The 21,653-nt window shown below is 41.3% G+C and overlaps 1 protein-coding gene across 3 annotated transcripts in view; it reads right to left on the minus strand.

Annotated features, from left to right (window-relative positions):
• Window positions 1–21,653, minus strand: part of exoc6b (exocyst complex component 6B) — a 130,251-nt gene that overhangs the window by 63,821 nt on the left and 44,777 nt on the right. For all 3 annotated transcript variants that reach the window (XM_063469495.1, XM_063469496.1, XM_063469497.1), the window contains exons 9-15: window positions 16,084–16,167; window positions 15,121–15,167; window positions 10,139–10,259; window positions 9,972–10,043; window positions 8,413–8,510; window positions 7,538–7,643; window positions 7,192–7,301 (exon numbers count right to left, since the gene is read on the minus strand). In XM_063469495.1, the coding sequence (XP_063325565.1) occupies window positions 7,192–7,301; window positions 7,538–7,643; window positions 8,413–8,510; window positions 9,972–10,043; window positions 10,139–10,259; window positions 15,121–15,167; window positions 16,084–16,167 (638 nt within the window). The remainder of the gene's footprint in view (window positions 1–7,191; window positions 7,302–7,537; window positions 7,644–8,412; window positions 8,511–9,971; window positions 10,044–10,138; window positions 10,260–15,120; window positions 15,168–16,083; window positions 16,168–21,653) is intronic.

The following is a 21,653-nucleotide window of genomic DNA, read 5'->3' on the forward strand; positions in this document are numbered from 1 at the left end:
ACATCAACCAAAACCAGCATTTCCTAATCTTTTCATACAGCACTTATATATTGATGAGGTATTCTGGTTCATAAATATTGGGTGTCTATCTGCAGAGGTGCAGGTGCATTTGACACCATAAGGTTTTATGCTCTGTATATCGATCCGTCTGTCCATTCAGTAGTCCATTGGTAACCCGTCCATCTGTGTACATCCATCTGTTTGTCAATTCATCTATCTGTCCATCCATCCGTACTTCGATCCACCCATCCATCTGTCCGTCCGTCTGTCCATCCATCTGCCTGGTCATCTAGATCTGGATGGCCCCGTGGCCTAAGCTCGGCAGCACATGTGTGACAGAATCAATGCTTCAGCTTGGGTTGGATCCAGCCAGGCACAGCCCGAAGGAGCAACATGAGTCCTCCCTCCCTTGTGCGGCCCCACTGCCTACAGGAGGCACTGCAGGGGTTTGGTGCCTTGTGCACTAGGCACATGGCCCTGGCAGGTACAACAGTAGTTCTGCCTGCCAGGGCCAAGAATTTGAAAATAACTACCTTGTTTATATTTTGTATTTATATTCTATACTTTATCTACCGGTGCACATACCTGCCCAGAGATTGCACATAGAAATTATTAGTACAACAAACAAAAGAATGAATGAAGAGACAAACGATTATTAAAGGTCATGAAACGGCTCCACAATATATATAAAGAATGTGCTAACTTCAGATTTTACCTACAACTCCTTTAAATCAGTCTCATGCTGAGATTTAGGCCAATAACTACTCATAACTAAATCCTAGTTGGGTTACTAACATTGTAACATAAAAAATGTGACATATAAAGTTCCACAGAGATGCTTAATTCTCCCCCACCTAAAGATAAAAGCCAATTATAGCTTGTAACAGCTTGAACATTCTGTAGTTTTCTGACATTCACAGTTAATCGCAAATGAAAATCTGCAGGCTATCTGACGATATATTACAACTGCTTTCTTTATAATTTTTTTTAATGTAACAAACAAGATGGATCTTTTCCATGCTGAAATACAGACAAGCCACCATGCTATCTGGCGATTCATCACTAGGACTTTCTAGCGTCACTTAGATGAATTTGATTCATTTCTTCTTGCAGACCTCTACAATTCAGAAAGATTGCCATATAACACCTCTAATTGTTCTCTAATGCTGTGCTACTTCCCACGATCCATTTCACGGACTTGGTGCAGGTCTATCCAATTGCATCCAGAAACATTGTGTACATTGTCTACATCTGTTGTTAACACCCCCTGGAAATCAAAAATGGGTTGAGGCAATCCAGATTATTTGCATTCACACATTTGTCATGGTAAACTTCCAACTGTCCGATGTCAAAGAACTACTCAGCTCTCCCAGTCTCAAACATAAGCATGTGCTCATGCCTGCTGTTATCGTGCCAGCACTGCTTTGGAAATATTACCACTCTGACGTCCACAGCGGCTTGAAGTGTTTGCAATCAAATACCTGCCTGTGAACAAGACTGACATCTGCAGCTTGATTTTGAATCACTTGATTGTATTTGTGGGGAAAATGTGGCCAATAAGTGTTGACATTTTCATCTACAATCGCCTCTGTTTTCTTTCCAGTCTTTACCTCAAATGGGCTGGCTGAGCATGCATGCCGTTTCTCAGCAACACACTCGTTCATATTCACAGTTTGACAGATTCACACCCACAGTCTTCTTCCACTGGACCGGCTCATGGGCATCTGTGTGGCAGCAGTTCTCATTTTCACCTTCCAAACTGTTCTCCAACTGGTTCATCATGAGCTCCACCATCCTCTGGCTAACAGCTCCCGCTGATCTACCTCTAGGCTACAGGTTAATGTCTTTCGCACATATTTTCATGCCAACATCACCTCATCTCCTTCTCCTCCAAAAACGTCACAAACTTGCACAGCCTTCATCACTCAGGCTCCTGCCAGTCCAACACTCAGGTCTTCATCAGGCCTATAATTATGTCTTAGTTGTCTGCTTTAGCTACCTTGGCACGATAGACTATGCAATCATTTCCAAACTGAATATAAATAATAGAATTTCCGAGGTAGTACTGCAATAGTTCAAACAACAGCCTCCTATACACATATCATCCAAGGGACTGACATGTTCAATCCAAAGTGTTTTTTGAGTTCGACAGACATCCAGAAAAAGCCTCTTTGCACCTGATTTTACCTGAACAGGCATAATGAACTCATATCTAATAGTGAACGCAAAGAACTCTGAATAAACTGATAAATGGGATTATTAATAACTTGCAGAACTACACCTAAAAAGTACAGCTGCTCCAAATAAATTAGTTCTTAGAGCTTATCATACTTATCTTTGAACATGAATATAATCGTTTTGTGCATGCAAGTCCACTGATACGTGAAAAAAATACATAGTAATGCCAGAGAAAATGCTTTCCAACTTAAGATCTCTTAAACACAGACACCAACTGGGAAGACAGAAAGTAAAAAAAAAAGAAAAAAAGAATAGTGACAGAGCTAAGACCATCATTTTTTTTAATGAATGCTGCAGTGAACAGATGCTGCAGATGTGGGATGGAAGATATGACGAACTGGGGAGAAGGTGATGCAAGAGCTTGAAAATCAGCACCAGTACGACGTCAGTCTGTATTTGAGTCATTGGAAAGGCAGGTTTGTCTTTTACTAGATGCTTTGATAACACAGATTGAGTAGTTACGATTTACTGGTTAGTTCTAAAGTCAACAGTGCTAGAAAACTCTGCAAAATACTGGCAACAGCAACTAGGACTCCTCACCCTCCTACCAGATGGTATCCTAAGTGACTTCCTTCTCAAGTAATTGCATACACAAGATTTTCAAATGACAAGTGACCTTAAGGTCAAGGTCACTGAGATTCAAACACAGAGATTTTTAGTAGATATCAATTTGAAACCACCGATACATTTCCACACCTAACACATACATACAAGGATAAGTTTGACCATATCAGCCAGGGCTTATAGAGAGCTGACTGGTCCATAACAGCTGTGGCTTTCGAACAGTAGGCAACATATTTTCCATCTTGGGGAATCATCAAGATTTGTTTTTGGCAAATGTGAGATGAACCTTTGTATTATTTTGGTTTGACAGTGGGTTTGTCCTTGAAACTCTTCCATGGATGCCATTTTTGCTTAACTATTTCAATGTACTAATGTGCAATGTTTTTTTGTTTTCTTTTACAACGTCCTGGATAAGTCGTCGATGTTTTCTTGGAGTAATTTTGGAAGCCCATTCACTCCTGGGAAGGTTCACAACTGTTCTAACTTTCCTCCATTTGTGGATAATTAATTAAAACAAAGCTCAGCTCTCTGCTGAATAATCTAAAACTCTAAGTGTAACAAATACACAAATATATATATATATATATATATATATATTTATTCAGGGGTAAATACTTTTTCACAGCACATGAACATGTTTGAATTCCTGGAATGCATAGATTTTTGAAGTGTGAACATCACAGTGGGTAGTTAATGGTTCCCATGCAAGTCAAATAAGTATGTCATGACCTCAATTTGTTAGTCAGAACAGTCAGTATAGCTCAGTTGTCACCTCCAGGTTTTATAAAACATGAAAAAAAATTATGGTGATTGGCAAAATGTTCAAATTGTAGCTTAAAAGAGGTAGTTTCCATAATAGTGAGTAACATCACAGTGGGTAGATCCAGTTTTTATTTAAAGTCTATTGTGCGGAAATGCAGAACTATTGGGTAAATGTTTCGATATTTGAACTTGGACCAAAGTGGTGGCTTTATCAACCCCAAGGCTAAAAATGTCATCCTTATAGCTACTATGCCAGCTTGCCTGAAACACACAAGTCTAGAACAACAGGAGAAGACAAGCACACATGTAGGCACTAAAGTACACTTGCGCACATGCATGCAAGTGTACCTACTTTCCACCAAATTATAAAAGTGAACAGAGGTTACGGTCAGAGGTCGGAGTGTGGGGGGTGCTTGGGATCAGTGACCAAAATCCTGCACCATCATCCCGTCTGCTTCCGGATCTGTGTATCCATGTATGTGTCTGTTTGAAGCAGGCAGGAAGGCATGCCGCTGCGGTAACCAGATAGCAGGGTGTGCACGACCATAAAAAAAAAATCCAGCCAGGTCAAACAGTGGAGTCATTACTCTGATTGAGAAGAGCGATTAGTGCTGTCTGGTCAGCAAGAGACCAGAAAGAAACTTTTACTTGATAAACATCTGTCGGGAACATTTTGACAGGTTCAGACACAAGAGTCCAGACGCGCACACAGAATCGTTTCAACTGTCCAATAAATCTGACCAAAGCAGACTGTATTTGTAGGAATGAGTCCTCAACAAATACAGAAGACACTTGATTTTACAATTGCTTTTCTACTATTTGTGCTCCAGTGAATTCTGCTCATGCTTTCAATTTTTAGCATTTCAGAGAGTTCATATGCTCCAGAAAGTGCCAGAGACACAGGCTTCTTCAGCTTGATTCATTTTCACACAGATCTGTGGCAAAGATTGTGTCTGACTAAACTGGAACACTGTCTCTAACACAAACACAAAACTATTCTGCTTTTCTAAACCGATGACTTTAATTAGATGCCTTGGACTTTCTTGTTTGGTTTTTTTTTTCCATCCCCAATCATCCCTGCTCCTGCCGTCGTCTCCTTTTTTCCCCGGTCACGGATCAATGGCACCTCCCCAATTCCCAGCCCCCAGGGAGAATCAACTGATGCACACATATGCACAAGGAGCAACTAAACATTCGTAGAGCTTCGTCTACAGAAGCGGACAAGAGCACAAAACTATTAAAGCTATATGACTCAAAGAGTTACAGGTACAAATAAAAAATGTTATTCATTTGGAACGCACAACGCAAATTGGAACATGACTCTAATAATGCGTTTCAAACTGAAGGACCCAGAATCCGTGTTATTCTGGAAGTGAATGTTCAGTTCTTTGTTCTGCTTTTTCAAACTCAAAGGTTTTACGTTAAGCGGGAAATTTGTTGTGTGTGTGTGTGTGTGTTTGTGTGTGTGTTTGTGTGTGTCTGGCTGAGGCCCAGGCCTGCTGAATCCCTCTGGACAGCAGAAGTTGTTTCCTGATTGCTCGTCTTCTCAGTAGAAAAGTAGCTGCATTGTTTTAGTTAATTCTTCCATCAACCATAACCCACACACACACGCTTACCATTTAACCTTTTCAGAACAGAAGCTGCATTTGATTGCAGAGTTGTGGTCCTGTGTGTGTGTGTGTGTGTGTGTACATGCTGTATCCCACTCGAGCCAGATCTAATGAGACAAAAACCCCTGGTCAGAATGGAAAGAACCAATCAACCAAACGGCGTCTGCTGTCTGCTGAGTGTTTGTGTGTGCGTGTCAGTGAGAATGAATGGGAGAAGGTGTGCAGGCATTGAAGTTTGTGGTCAATCTGAATCGTTTGAGCTGCAACAATTGATCCTGACCTGGTGAAAATATTTGCCTGAATAAAAAAATATGAATAATTGCTCACACAAAAGCCCATTTCAATGACTTTTGAACGATTTTTTATAAGTACTACAGACTACAGATAGTTACCCAACTAAATGGTAGAGACTGATGAGTCCGCATCAGCGTGCAGTCATTGCAAATGCAGATTTTGTTATTACTAAAGACAGCTAATACAATCAGCTCTCATCTAAATCTTTTACTGTAAATGATTTTTATGAGGTGATGAGAGACGACATTTTGTAGGTGAAGTGATGAGTTTCTGGACATTTATGCTTCAGCAGGAAATTTGCACAGTAGCTACGCTGTAACCACGATCTCCCCTGAAACACTGGGCTATAAGCTGCACCTTCCTAGAAATGTAACTACAACTTGGGTCGACGCAGCTCCCAACAATCCCGACTACTTTTTCCCCAGAGTTTTGGAATTTTTCAGTCAGAGAATAACAATCATCTCCTCAATATGAGGAATAAGAATCATAGCATCAATATAAGGACTCACAAACAGCAGCAAATTCCTGGGGTGAGATTTTTGAAACGATCAGAACAGACGTGAGTGAATGTAAAAAGAAGTGGAAAACCTAAATATGATTGCCCCCAGGGAACAAAATAAACCACAGCAAAGAGCAATGAGGGAGAAAAAAGTCCTAGCATTCTGTTTGTTTCTATTGTTTCTATTCGTCTAAAGTCTGAATCAAGCTCAAATCAGACCTTAGCGACTGAACAGCTTCCGTCTATTTTTCCATATATTTTCTGAGCTTCTCTTACAGAGTGAATAATTTGGGGAGTAAACTATTTAAATGAATCACAAAGACATAATTTGATAAGACAATAAGACTTCTAACTTAAAAAATTCTTCTTTTGTGCTACCAGGAATGTATAACTATCTGGAATGATGTGGGAGATGATCAGAGCGTAACTGGCACTAGTGGATATGAAAATGCTGTGAGCGTGAAGTTTAACACAGAGACCTGCATATTTATCTATTTCATTTGTATTTCCTTTCCTTTTGGGAAGCTTCATTATAGCATCAGATCTGTTAGACAATACTGTGCGCAAAAGTCTTGAACAACACCTCATTTCTTTATTTTGTGCCAAACAGGGAAAAACGGCTGCACTATGCCAAATTACACAAGAACATTAGTGGCAACAGGTTTTACAGAGGGATGAATTCAAACTTGGGTCAACATTATTGAAGCAATGTGGGATCATCTTGACAAAGAACAGACCAAAAGTCAGCCAACATCCAAAGAAGAACTTTGAATATCCTTCAAGTAGTCTGGAGAACTACTTAAAGACATCACAAGAAAGCTAAGAGAGTTCAGGCTTTATTGAAGAATAAAAGGTGGCCGTACTAAATATTGACTTTCAAGCTCTTCTCAAATATATACAGTTGAGATGTGTGCAAGACTTTTGCACAGTAATGTACATTTAAATGTGTACCAACATAGATTTATTGAAGGGACTCATATCTGGAGCTACAATCCTTTCTGAACCTTGTAAACCACGATTGTCACTGAATGCATTTCACTGTTTGCTTGCTGCCCACAGAAAAATCAGATTCAAGGTGAACAGAGCAAATCTATTCACCTTCAGCTGGCTGTCCTTAATCAGTGTTGCCATACTGTTTATAGAAGCATCTGTAAAATCAAAAGCACTAAACTCTGACACCAGGACTATCAGTGGCAGAGGAGTGTATGCACGCAGCGTGTGTACCTGAGATGAAGGTCCTCAGAGTATTTCAGACAAGCGTAGATGAACTCTTTTAGCTGGCAGTAGACTTTTGGCACAAACTCTGAGAAGGGAAGCTTCTTTGGGAAGGGAAGCTGGAGGAAATGGGGCGAAAAATAAGAGATTAAGTGAGATTTTACTCAAACTTTAATTCAAATACTGCACAAAAGCTACCTGAGCAAGTTCAAGCATAGAGGTAGTTTTTTCTTGGGAGTTCCTAAAGGGAAGAAGCTTTTGCATTGAAGAAATTAAACTGACATGACTGCAAGAAGCAACATGCAGCACTTTTCAGGGTATATTTTCTCTTTTTGCACACTTTTATATCGTCTACCTTTTCCAGTTCGGGGTCTTGAAAGGGACACTGGGAAGTGTATTGTCTGTACTCCTCCTCCGTTGAGACTGGGATTGGACTGTAGTTGTCCTGGTCTATCACCTGCCTGCAGAGGGCAAAGAAACAAATAAATCACAGGTAAATAACTTCCCATCTTCTCCAAAGAGGTCAGCACACACCCACACCCACAGAGGATACATATAAACAATCATCCCATTGGGGGTCGTTTTAATTCTTGAGGTTTTCTTACCACCCTGCCCTCTTTCACCACCCCCGCGTCTTTTTGGCACTCCAGAGTTCGGACGTTCCAGCGTTCCATGGAGAGGCCGTGAACCGGAGCGCGCTCTCTCCCTCTCCCCAACAATACAACACAAAATTCCTGTGGCTTCCACGATGTGTGTGTGTGTTTGTGTGTGTGTGTGTGTGTGTGTGTGTGTGTGTGTGTGTGTGTGTGTGTGTGTGAAAGAGAAAGATGGAGGAAGGAGAGAGGGAGTGTGTGTTTGTTTGTCCGTTCTCACTGCTGCAAGTCCCACTGGTGTCATTGGACAAAAGCGGTGCTGAAACAATGGCACGTTTAGCCCGAATACAAACACACACTCTCACACTCAGAGTTTTGTAGGGGGTAGTACCCATTGAAGGGCAGAGAATGTTCCGGACGTTGTTTTAAAACACTTCCTCCCTCTGGCTGGTTGTAAAACTTCAAAACCAGGACGTTTCCCACAGACATGCGCTGCTGCACAAATATGTGTGTGTGTACGAGCTTCATGACCTTATCGTTAGAGAGGTGAAGGTCAGTGCGGCACGCACTGGAGTATTTAGAACCCAGCTACTGAAAAACAGCTATCAGGAGAGCGTGGAAACAAAACGTTCGCTACCTGAAGGTGACGTTCCATCTCTTGAGTAAGATTTCTCCGTACTGCTCCCTCATCTCCAGCAGCATGTCAAACAGCTGAGACACAGGGAAACCATAACCCTGCAGAAGGGAAAGAAGAGCAGCTGCATGTGAAACCATGGTAAATGGTCTGGTTCTTATATGGCACTTTTCTGCTCTGAGCACTCAAATGGTTAACACAACTTGCCTCATTCACACATTCACATCCTTTACACACTATGTTTTTTAACGCAAGTGCTTCTATCTAACATTCACACACATTCACACTCCGATGGATGCATCGGAGAGCAATTTTGGGGTTAGTATCTTGTCGAAGGATATTTGCACGGAGATTGGAGCAGACAGACAAGCCCAAATATTCATGCCTCCACCACTGTGCTTGACAGTTGGTATGAGGTGTTTATGCTGATATGCTGTGTTTGGGTTTCTCCAGATGTGGCACATGTGGTTTGCTAAGATGCAACTTTGCAAACTTAAGCTGTGCTGTCACGTTCTTTTTAGAGGGAAGTGGCTTTGTTCTGGCAAACCTTCTAAGCAAGCCATACTTGTTTAGTCTTTTTGTAACTGCACTGTTATGACCTAACTGAGGCTCGTAAAGTCTAAGCTGCAGCTCTTGGGTTTTTTGCAGTTTCTCTGAGCACTGATTAATCTGACCTTGGGGTGTTTTTACTGGGACATGTTCCTGGGAAGATTGTGACAGCACATAACTGGCTAACATGGCTGCTGTCTGACAAGACTTCGTTCTAGGAGGACTTTACGTTGATACAGGTGGATGAGATTAAACACATAATTATTTGATTTTTCAAAACAATATTTTGCATCAAATATCTGAAATGTCAAAATAAAGACTGATGGAAGGACCAATTAAAATGAGGTTGGAAAACAACATGCCTTCGACATAAGACTGAGAGTGTGGTATAAAGAAAACCCATGGTATAGTTTCCTCTCTGCTGGAAGAAATACAGAAGAATTCCAAAAAATAATAATAAAATAAAACAGAAACGCCCTCAAACATAAACAATGAGTAGAAATTTAGCCATTCAGCAGCACTTCATCTCTGTACGTGAATGACTTTTGGACATCGAACCACACATTCATCACTCCTCCGCCTTTAATCTGCCTCACTCTTCTCTGAATGTTTCTCCCATCCGGTTTTCACCCACATCCCCTCTATCTCCCCTTCATCCTCTCATACATCACACTCAATCCATCCAGGCTAGTTCATAAATACAGCCAGAAAATAAATGGATGGAGTGCAAACTTCCAGCACATGATTAAGGTCCATTTCTAAAAATGGACGAATTAAGACAGAAAGTCTCTTTTTTTAAGAGACTGGCAGCAGTCTGTTTTTTAAAAACTACAAAACATGCTTTGAACAAGAATCATGGGCCTCTGGGGTCAAATATCTTAGGAGACATGTGCCAAGATAACTGAACAAGAAGTACAAAAACACAACAGCATTTCATATAGCGTGATGCGAAAGGGAACGAGAGGATTTCCTTCCTTTCGAAGTGAAATATTAGGAATTAATCACACACATACCTGCAGAGTATCAGCAAACAGGACAATGAGGTTCTTCAGATCCAGCACCAGGTCAGGGTCGTCACAGTATGACTAAGGAAACAGGAGGGAGGGGTGTGTCTGTGTCATTTCAGACTTTTGTGGAAACATGCATTTCGTATTTAATGAGTGTGTGTGATTCGCCTCACAGAGTGCGTCCTCAGGGCAGCGACTATTTTGGACAGCGCCAACTCCCAGAGCTCCTCTACGTATGCTCTGTTGACCAAACCCTGTGTGGTGTGCAGGACGTGATCCTCCACAACAAAGAAGCTGCAAGCGAGGAGAACAGAGAGACAGACGGAATTACTTAGGCAGTTTGGTAAATATACCTAATCACGCTCCTGCCAAAAGTAAGAGGAGGAGAACAATACCACTCCTGCTGGAGCCAGGACATGGTTAGCTTAGCTTTGCATAAATACCGAGTGCCGGGCTCTGTCCAAATCCACCTAGCTCACTGAAGCGCACTAATTTGCATGTTATATTACAGTTCAATATGCACAAAAACCAGGAGGTTAGGTGCCAGAGTGTTTCTACCATTACCATCCAAGAAATAGCTTGGCCTGAAACCTCCAGCGCAACAGCAAATTGTCCTTGTTACACTTCAGATTTTGTACAAATTAAATAAATGAGATATAACTTGAAAAATATTTGAGTAGGAGTGTTTCCTGGATTCAAACTGGATTCGTCTTAGGTGCACTTTGGAAGGGATATACAAACAGATTTAAAGGGACAGTCCACCCATAAATCAGATTCACATATTTGGCAGAATACTGAGCTGCAGTGACATTTATCCTTTAGACTGTTCTGGAGTTGGCTGCCCAGTTTCTGATATATGTGCTGTAGAGAAGTCTGCCTCCTCTTGAATGTTATAGAACTGAATTGTGCTTTCTGTTTAGTCCCCTACGCACCACAAAAAACAAAAAAAAAGACCTAAAACCTTAGCAGCAATGTCACAAATCAAAGCCAGTGATACAAAAGCTTCCACAGACGTTGTTCTAATCCCTTTTGTGCAGGAGCTACTTTCCTTCTGTTCAACTAGACCTGAAAACCAGTGGAAACGTGCAACTGGCAAAACATTGAAGCAGCTGACGGGAGATGCCACTAATGTTTACGTCATGCCACGCTATCACAATCTACTCATAGTGGATAGAGCCACACTAGATAAAATGTGCCATTTCTTACAGATTTTGTTGCGGCAAATCAAATATGACAGTTAAAAGAAGTTGACTTGCTACTATTCAGAACAAGGTCTTTATAAAGAAGACTAAACATGAAACATGTTCAGCCTGGTCAAGATGCTGTGTCTATGGAGACACAAGATTTTAAATGTCACATGGAGAAAAGTCAGTTTCATCAACTCCCTCCAATTAGGACAAGCTGGTTCATCAGGTGGCAACACATCTCACTGTATGGAAGTCTTCACAATACCTGTTTAATTATTTAGCCAACCAATAAAGTTCAAAGGTTACATGGATATTACTGGTGTAAGCTCTAGAGATGTCACCAAAACTCATAATGAAATTCTAGTATTAGTTTCTTTTGATACAGTATACAGAAATTCTCTTGGGACAGAATAAGGCAGAACACGGTGTTCTAGGTTATCCTGTAGACGGCGAAGACAATGAAGATGGAAAAAGATAAAAAGAAAAAGAAAAAGAAACAAGGACAAGGTAAGCAGCTGAAGACTAAGCAGTTGAAAAAGAAAAAGACCAAGAAGACAACAAAGATAAAGAAGAAAGCAAGAAAAAAACTACTTGTGGAAGACGGCAACAAGTCCAGCTGTGTGTTAGCTGTACTCAGACTCATTGGTAAGAAAGACCGAGTTGGCTTTGGAACTATTTTGTCTTTGAGGATCAAGGGATACTGATTTTAATACTGCCTCTTGCAAATATAACTGTACTGTCATGTTTTCCGGACCAAGGTTAGAAATACTTTCACATAAGCGAAGCAGTTAAAAGACCAGGATCTAGATTAGGTTTCAGTTTATTAATCCATCTGCTACTCTTGACAATAACTGTATTTTCCATCATGTCAAACATTTCAGAGAAATGTGAAATCTGGTTTTTATAAAAATAAAGCTGCTGATCTTTTCTATGACAAATGGTTTTCTTTGGTTCATCTTTCTCTTTGTGATCCAATTTTTTTTTTCTACAGGACGTTTTTGTGGAAAACAATCCTTAAAATCAGCTGCATGGTGAATTAAAAATAATTAGGCAATAGGAACGCAAATGAAAACATGTTTCTGGACTGCAGAAGAAGGGACTGTTCAGAGATATCACCGATTTCAAATAAAAGACGAACACTTGTGTGGCTTATTTTTACCCTGAGATTACTTTGGGATGGTTTGAGTCAATTCTGACAACTTTTCCAGACGAGCTGCCATGTTTCTCCGATTTAAAATCATTTGCAAGTGCAAATGACAGCCAGGCAAACGGCGCATTCGCCCAGCCAGGCGTGCGAGGATGCTGATATCTGAGCACAGCAACAAACCCATCAGTCACACGTTGCGCTGCTGTCTTGAAATGATGCCTGTGTGAAACGGATCAAATCGCCTGCAAAGTGACTTTGGTTTACGTCCACTGACAACACATCTAACTCAAACCAGTGCCCACCGAGCATTGCCAGGCCACAATGAGCCGCACTGTGGTCGGATCTGTGGCCCGGCTATGCATGGTTAGTTTTCTCTTTGCTATTACTGAAGGGAATAAATATGATGAGATTGACTCTTCAACAGATTTTTACTTTTTCCAGCTTTTTCTTCATGTAAGAAACTAAAAGATGTGCACTTTTTTTTTGGAAGACCAAGCAGCATCTTCTACCTGTTCTGTACCACAGCGCATCAAAGTACAAATTTCCCTAGAAATTCAACAAATTGAAAAAGAATAACTGTAACTTAAAAAAATGTTGATATGTTGATACAGAACAGCTTCATATTTGAAAAGCTTTGGTTTTCATTTGATTTACATATATGTTGGATTTATGCTTTAAAAGCATCAACCAGAAAACACTTTGGTACAAATTCTGATTTTAAATGTACCACATCCATGAAAGTGATTTAACCTGATTTAGACACGCAATTATTAGGTCATTAATCATGTCAACCAATCAACTTTTTCTTCCAATTCCAATTGATTTTTTTATCCCGTCCTATGGACAACTTTCTCCAAGGATCTATCTCTGCAGACTAACATTAACCCAGAGCCAAACTGTTCATACTGAATGAGGTTGCAGGCTGCTTAACATTTGCTATGGTGTCTCCACATCTAACACACATGCTCAGTGTGAACCTGTTTGGATCTGTGAAGAGAACCTGCCAATTCTGAAGTTCATCAGTGACCTGCACAAATCCCACTCAATGACTTGAGGACCCTCATGGAGTCCAATTATGAAAGTTTGGTGAGAAACATGCACGTGAGTTGCACTGGAAGTCATTCTGCTGTACAGTTGTAAAGCTGTTCCTCCTTCCATGAAGAAGAAGATGATGCTGCGGCTGCTCGTATAAGCCCTTTTAAGCTCTACTCATGTAACTGCCCATCTACTAGTATTCTCCTCCACACCTGAGACTGTGCTAGCAGAGACAGCAAACCTGTTGGCATGTAAGCATGTGCAACCTGTATGCCCTCCTGGTAGCAACTCATGGTAGCAGCAGGGAGAAGAAACACTAATACCAAACCCAAGATAAGAAGATAAGGACAGTGACTGTCCACCACCTGCAGTCCATTTTTTAGAGGATTGTCCTATTGTTACTTCTCCAGAGCAACTCTGTCACTTTGATTTGCTCCAATGAAGCAAAAATTGCCTCACCATACTTCAAACTTTTTAACAGGACACACTGATATCACTGAATTTTAACTGAGTTATTGTTGCACTCTGATGATCGGGTGTTGCATTCATTTTTTTGAACAGCGTACATAAATTTTTATTAGTTGACCCATTTTTTAACTTATAACTGAGTTCATTACATTAATATATATTTCTCTGTTTGCTTATTCATTGGCTCATCAATGAACGGTTTTCAAATGGATGAGCCGAGCGCCTCTGCTCTCTAATGAGTGTCTCCTGGAGGCAGCCATTTATATTGTGAGAACTCTTCAGTTAGTAAGTTGGAAGACAAACATGGAGTGGAGAATGAAAATGTAAAACATGATTTATGTAAAAAAAATTAAAAAGGGTAATATCAATAAATACAGATTTTTAAAAATACATTTTGATGTAATTTAATGCATCCATTTAATCTTTTTTTGTTGTTGTTATTTTGGCAGTTTCAGCCCCCATAAGTTTCCTCATATAAACATGCACAGTCACTAATTAAACATATATAATAACTCTGGTTTTGTGGGCATGCACAACTATTACATAAAAATAAATGCAGATATTAAAGGAAACTTTAGTTGGAGTTATTTTGAAGTGTTTAATGTCAACAGAGAGAGCAGATGAAAGAATATTTGGGTGGGAGACATGGATGAAGAAGCACTAGTGGATAACAGACAAAGGATGGCACTTTCCAGCACTTCAGATGGGAATAACAGACCTGAGGGTGAGTGCATGAGCCTGAGCTGATGTCCAGTGTTTATAGAAGCGTCTGCTCCAGCGAGACAGACAGAAGGAATAACAGCAACACGCCAACCGCCATCACACACACACTATCAATCCTCACTGCTGCGTGCATGTGAGAGAGAAAGAGCGGACATGTGTGTAGATGCAACATAGAAGTGGGACGGAGTGACGGATGAGAGGACAGTAAAGAAAAGGAGGACGATGGGGTGCGAGTGGGAAAAAAAGGGGGCAGGAATAACAGCTGGAGAGGAGGGGAGATGAAAAGATGTCAAATGGTCAAAAGTCACTCAGAAGAAATGAAATGAGGTGCTGTTAAATGCTGAATGTTTGCTTTCACTCAAACGTTCCTGCGCCTCTGCCAAGGTACACAGAAATCTCACAATGAGCGGGCGGATGGTCGGTCGGTGGAAATCTGTTATGAGCCATTTTGAAAATATTTACAAATATTTCTAAACAGACGTTTTCATTCTGACGTTTTGGCAAAAGTTCACTTTCAATTAGGGTGAAATTAAAGAAGGAAATTAGAAAAACTTCAAGGGGTAGGAAATAAATAAAAGCGGGTGGACGAACTTACCCAACAATCTGATTGAAGTACCGCCGGTATCCCTCTAGAGTTTCATGCTAGAAATAAATAAAAACACAAAGGCCAAACAGAGGGAGAAACAGGGAGGGAGTCCAACAGCAGTGGAAATACATAAAGTTACTAATAATGTGAAAATATACAAATATCAGAATAACAGGAAACAAACTTATACCAGAGAAAATCAACCGATTACTCAAACATATGCATCTAAATTCTTTGTTTTATGCATTAGCAACATCTGTTCATCATTTTCGAGTGACAGAGACATTGACTGTAATTCTATGTGAGGTTGTCGTATTTTTCATAATAACAATTTTGTCCAACCACTGTTTATCTACTTGTTTACAGGATAAAGGGTGCAGGCTTTATAATAGAGTCCTGCAACAGGGGGGTAATTACATTTAATTTCAGTGTATTTAATGTTCGCCTTCAAAATAAAAGCTGCAAATCTTGAAACCCTCCGGTTGTAGCAGTAAGGCAAAAGCTTTACTTTGAAGGCGAATGTTCTCAGTTTCTGGTTTGTGTTGCACTTTCTGCAGTTTCATTTCGTTGGGCAAGTATTTGCCTTTTGTTCTCAACACTAAACAAACTTATCAGTCCTCAGTTTATCATGTTCCTGTGATCTTTCTACCTTAAGCCTAATTTTAAGGTGTCCAAAGTGATCATGAGAAGGTTTCCTTTGCAGCACCATATACCTTCTTTTTGACCAGTTTAACCAGTAGAGTAGTTTTTGACCAGTAGGAAGTCAGCCACCACAGGCCAACATGTTGGTACATACATTGGTGGTTGCCAGGGCGTCACTAGCAAGTTTAGGCCACTTGGCTGCTAAAACAGCTTGAGAGAGTGTGTGTGTGTGTGTGTGTGTGTAGGGCTAGGGTGGAGTCAGTGTAGTTAGGAGTTTGTGGACATAACAGTGCATCGAGTAACACACAAAGTGAGGGCGTGGAGTCATACCATGTTAGAGTGGGGCTGCAGTACGAGACGGGCCTGTTTCCTCCTTTGCTTTCTGTAGTAGTTCTCAAACACATCACGCAAACCCTAAAAACACAAACTGGAGGTAAGAACGGCTGCACAGATGGACTGCAAGTACAGCCTGTGAAGCGCCAACAACAGAAGCATACAACCCAGTGTTTCAGGTTAATCGAGGTTGGTAGACAACAGGGGAAGAACTCATGTAATGACGTACAAAATCAAAAGGGTAGACCCACATGAGGGTGGAGAAGGTCATGTTAGTGTGTACGTGAGTAAGAGGGAGATAGGGAAGCTGCCTTTGGTGGCTGGCTAGCGTCATCGCTCAGACATCAAACTAAAAAGTACCCACGCAAGAGACACAGAATCGGCTGTCTAAACTTGACCATCTCGTATCTGTTCCTCCCATTACACTGAAGCTCTCTCTCCCTTATCTCTGTTGTGCTAAGATAGACCACAAGTCTCTCTCTCTTTCTCTCACACACACACGTATCCAGATCCCACAGTAACTGGTGAGCTCAGAGATAAAGGCCCAGGAGTGGGCAGATAACATGACAAGCTCTCTGAGCTACTGACCAGACCAGCGCACGTATATCTACCCAGCTGACGTTACTGTTGTAGGAGGTCAGATACAGGAATAAAAATACACCACAAACACAAAAACACCACTGTTTTACCAACTTTGACATTTGACAGCTTCAAAAATAAATGAATACACTTTGTCTTTAATTATGACAACACAACTGCTCTGTTGGAAACATAGGGTGCCAGCATTCAAGTAGAAGTCACTCTGATATGCATATGCTCATGGCAAAAAGCAACAGCATCACCAGGCAGGATAATATGCTCCATCGTAAAATAAAACCTGCTCAGGAACAGCTCAGTGAGCACCGACCCAAATGCCACAGAGCATCTATTGGATACCCTGGAACAAGTCCAGTCTTCGAGGCCTAACCCCACTGCCAACAACCTGGTCCCAGAAAACACACAGACAGTGTGTGCTGTGTTCATGCTAGCCCTCCATCTGGGATCAGACAAACGGTGTTAAAGGCGTCCCTCCTCACGGTACAGTTTCTTTTGAGAAATATGAAATTTGTAAATTCAGAAATTACATTTATGTTCATGTTCCCTGCAGTCCATTGCCCCAGTTATTTAAAGAGATAGGAATTTAATGATCAATATCGTGATTAGCTTCCAACGTTATACTTTAACCAATTCTCTAATGCTGCAGTCACATTAGTTGTGATCTCATCATCTTTGAAGCGGCCGCTTTGAAGACAGGTCTGCAACCACTGCCACCTTCAATCCGATTTTGGTGCATCATGACGGCAATGAAATGGCGACAAGAGTCAGTCTGCTATTAGTTTCTGATTGAATGGGGTCAAGTTGGCGATTATATACAATCTGTGTGTGTTGATACAGCAATTCACTGCGACAAATCAACACCAGGCGACCTGTGCCACTGCCTTAAAAGTAGCAATTGAAAATGGTCACCACAATTACCTGCAATCAGTCGCCAAATATGAATATAATACGATGTCCGTCATATTTTGACTCTAGTGTCACTGAGCCATAAAGGACAGTTTCCTTTCTCGCTCTCCGTCTGTCGCCCTTTTGTATTTCTAAGGTTTGCAAACAACCTTGTCCTTCATGCTTGATCTGTCCGGGCTCCTTTTCAAAACTTAAATAAAGAAAAAAGAATATCAACAAAAAAGTATTTGTTAAAAAAATGAAGATCTAAAGTGCTGTATGTGAAAAATCAAGTGGATTTTGGCATCATGTTCAGCTACACTCTTTAGTCGTTCCCTTGATTAAACCGTGCCCTTTGAAAACAAAGATGCCAACAAAACAATGTGGTGAATGGTAGAAATACAGTTCTCCCTGGTACTGTGTCAGAACTAGGTTGAGCTTGTTTGGAGGTGACAAAACTGTGTTTTTTAATTCCCAGTTTGACCCTCAGTGGAACAATGTGTATTCAACAAATGAGAGGCATCAAACCGCCGTGAACTCTGCATTATACAGCGCTCGCTGTCCCTGAGAGAGCGTGAGCACAGGGTGAGAAACACGGGCTGAGATCAGTAAGTGTGTTTGTGTGACAATATAACATCACCAGAGGAGGTGAGGAGAGATAAACAAAACAGAGAGGAGCTGAAAGAGAGAAGAACACCAGCAGGCGGAGCCAGCAGAGAATCAAAGAAAGAACGGATCAGACGGCACGAGGATCAGACGGCACGAGGATCAGACGTGAATAAATTACAACAACATGAACCCGACCAAAAACCTGGTAACAAAGAAAGACAGAAATGTTTCTAATAACTGCTCACAGACAATTTATTTATATTCATGGCACCAGCTTTCTTCTGATTGGCTGCCCCACACAAACAGAGGGTGTGAGGAACTGGTGGGTGGGGCTTGTCTACTCCTGCGCTCTATACTGTCTGAGATGACCATACTGAGAATGTACCTGTTCACACACCAACTTCATTATGTGAATCTTTGTTTTATATGCACATCCACCAATCAACAGTGTAATTACAACAAAAAAAGTATAACAAGCAGGTTCCCCTCATAAATAAACTACTACATTCTCCCACTGGAGTGAGCGTGACTGAGCATAAGTTTTCCACCTTTACTGAAGTAAACACATTTGCTTGCTAAAGGTCAAGAAGTCAGACTTTTTCCACCTTTTTGATCTCTTTATAGACATTTTTCCTCCACTATAGCCCAACATCCCATCACCCTGACCCCTTTATTTGAAACTTCAGCCCATTTTTATTGTAAGCATCCAACAATAAGAGTGTATATATGAAATGTAATAGACTTTTCATTTCTTTTTAAGTCTTCGAGAAAACACTGTTTGATTTATAGTCTCAGTCACTAGTTTTATATCGTATTTAATACAAAAAGATTCATTTAGCAAATGTATATCTCTTATCACAGTCAAATTGCCCTCTACGCCCCTGTCTTACTTTAAGAAAGGTAAAGAAGAAGGATTTTGCAACTTTATATCTCTGGCAGGTTTTTCCAAACCGGAGGGGTAAGAAAGAATGTAATGAAGCTTCAGCAATCTGTGAGAGTGACCAAGTCGGACCGCAATTGTTGGAGAGAGGCTGCCTTCCACCATGTGACCTGTGCACACTGTGTGATCGCCAATCGTCGCTCAGAGGTTGAAGGCGTTGCATGCTCAACCTCCACAACTACTTGGTGGCACCAGCTGAGCATGTGACCCAAATGCTGTGAGGCTATTGCAGAGGCCTGGATGTTTTGGTGCGTGCAACAGCTTTCCTGTCAACTCAGAACTGTCCTGTCATAATAAAGGCTAAAAAGTCCAGAAAAAAATACTTCAATCTCCAAGCAGCTACATGTTTTTCCTAGTTGCAAAGAGGATGTTATCCTATTTTTACTTTATTTAAGAAAAACAAGCTGAGAAGGAGCAGAAGTAGTTGGTTAGAAGCAAGGGAACTTTCAAAATAAAAGACCTACTAGACGAATTGCCTGTATATGGTAATGCTCTCTAAAATTGTTTTTTTTTAAAAAGACTCAAGGATCTGTTAGAGCAGCTGCTTTGTTCCAGCTGTCGTGCTGCAGCTCAGAGTTCCCAGTCTGACCGGTTTGATGGACTGGCTGCTACCGCTGCTCGCCTCGCCTCTCCTTCCCCTCGTCTCTGCCTGACACGCTGGGCTTCAGGCCCATGTTTACATCCATCGCAGCTCTGCCCACATTTGTCAACGTGCGGTACGTGTGCGAGTGTAACAAAGGAGTATTGTTCGGGCTCGCCGCTGCTCCACGTTGGAAAATTGTGGGCCTTAAAGGTGGAAAAGGGAAAGAGGGGAGAAGAGTGGATAGTGGAGGGGAGGGGAGGGGGGGGGGGGGGAGTGGAGGTCTTGATTGCAAATGGGATTCCACGTCCAGGTTTGCTAGAAAAATAAATGAAAGTGCTACAAGCGTGTGCCTGTGGAAGTACAAGACATTCTCAAACATTTAACAATCAGACTGTGTGTGCGTGTGTGTGTGTGTGCACAAACTGTGCGAGACAACTGGTTTTATTTTCTGATATTAAATCAACATCTCCACCCGACGGCTTGTCACTCGAAGCGCCGCAACGCAGCTTATTTTAACACACAAAAGAGTTTGAGTGTGTCTAATCTTGTGTCCTTTCTGCATTTTAATAGAAACGCAAACAAAATATCATCAAATGGCAGCAGCAGGAGGAGGAGAAGGAGGAGAGGAGGGGGAACATAAATGACTAAGAGTGTGTGACCCCGAAGGTTCAGGGGTCAATCCTTTCAACACCTTCCCGAGCAGCAGCGTGCTCCTTTCCTCCCCCCTTTCTCCTTCATCTCGAGTGCTTCATTCCTCCTTTCTCATCCATCCTCCCCTCTCTTCTCTCGCTGCATTTTCACCCTCGTCTTCCTGTTTTTGCCCTTTTAACCTTCCCGTGACCTCCCTCTGCTCCCTACTCTCTGCAACAGCTTATCTCCAATCAGCTGATTGAGGCCTCAGCAACATATAGCAGGGCTGGTTCAAGTGCTGCTGAGGCTCTAATGACTGAGATTTGTGGAAAATTCTTATTTCCTTCCACTTTTCACTCCTCCTGCTTAGCCTCCACATCTCAGTGCTCCCTTCTTCCCTTCCTGTGACCCTCGCTCTTCTCATAACCTCCCTCTCTGATTGCCTCTTCCACATCATTAAGGCGCTTTAAGGGGTCAGTAAGATGAGAAAAATCACCATATGGTAGTTCTCCTCCCTCCCCACGGACCAATAACACCTCACCTGTTACTTGATTCAACCAATCAGACGCCGACCACTCCCTCTTGAAGCAGTATATTGAATTTTGTTTTGGTTTGGAGAATTTATTGAGCTATTTATGCCACAGATCCACTTTATTGTACTATTCAACCATTATTTATTTTGTTGTATTTTTTGAAACTTTATTTATCTATATTTCCTACATTTGCTGTATTTTCATATTTATTTTACTCATTAAGCATTTTCACTTTATTTGTTAACTAAATTTATTTTACTTACATTGGGCGACTGTCCCTACAACATAAAGCACCTTGACGTGAGCTCTGTTTCAGTTTGCTACGATATAAATTACTTTTGTTTTGTTGTATTCTGTTCTGTTGCCCAGTTCTATTTCATTTAAGCCATTCCGTTGTAGGTTGTGTTTTCATTTTGGCCGCTGTGACACAGCAAATTTCCATCCTCAACTTGTCAGATTTTTTTTTTTCAAAAGATGGAGATTTTTCTCCAAGTCCTCCTCGTCCCTCAATCTGTAGCATCTTTTGTTGCAACAACTTTCTGCACTACACCCATGAACCTCCTCTGAGGTCTTAGTCGTTTCGTCCTGACTGGCAGCTCCATCATCCCTCTGCCTCTCTAACTCCGTCTCCAAATCCATCAACCTGAGTTGTCCTTCAGTTGTACTCATGTCTTGTTCATTCTGGTCACTCGGAGTGAAAATCTTGGCATCTCGACCTCTGATCTTTTTGTCAGTGCCACAGTCTCCAAATCATACATCATAGCAGGAACAATGATACCATCCTGTAAAA

This window comes from Pelmatolapia mariae, linkage group LG3_W, assembly GCF_036321145.2.
Source record: "Pelmatolapia mariae isolate MD_Pm_ZW linkage group LG3_W, Pm_UMD_F_2, whole genome shotgun sequence".
NCBI lineage: Eukaryota > Metazoa > Chordata > Actinopteri > Cichliformes > Cichlidae > Pelmatolapia > Pelmatolapia mariae.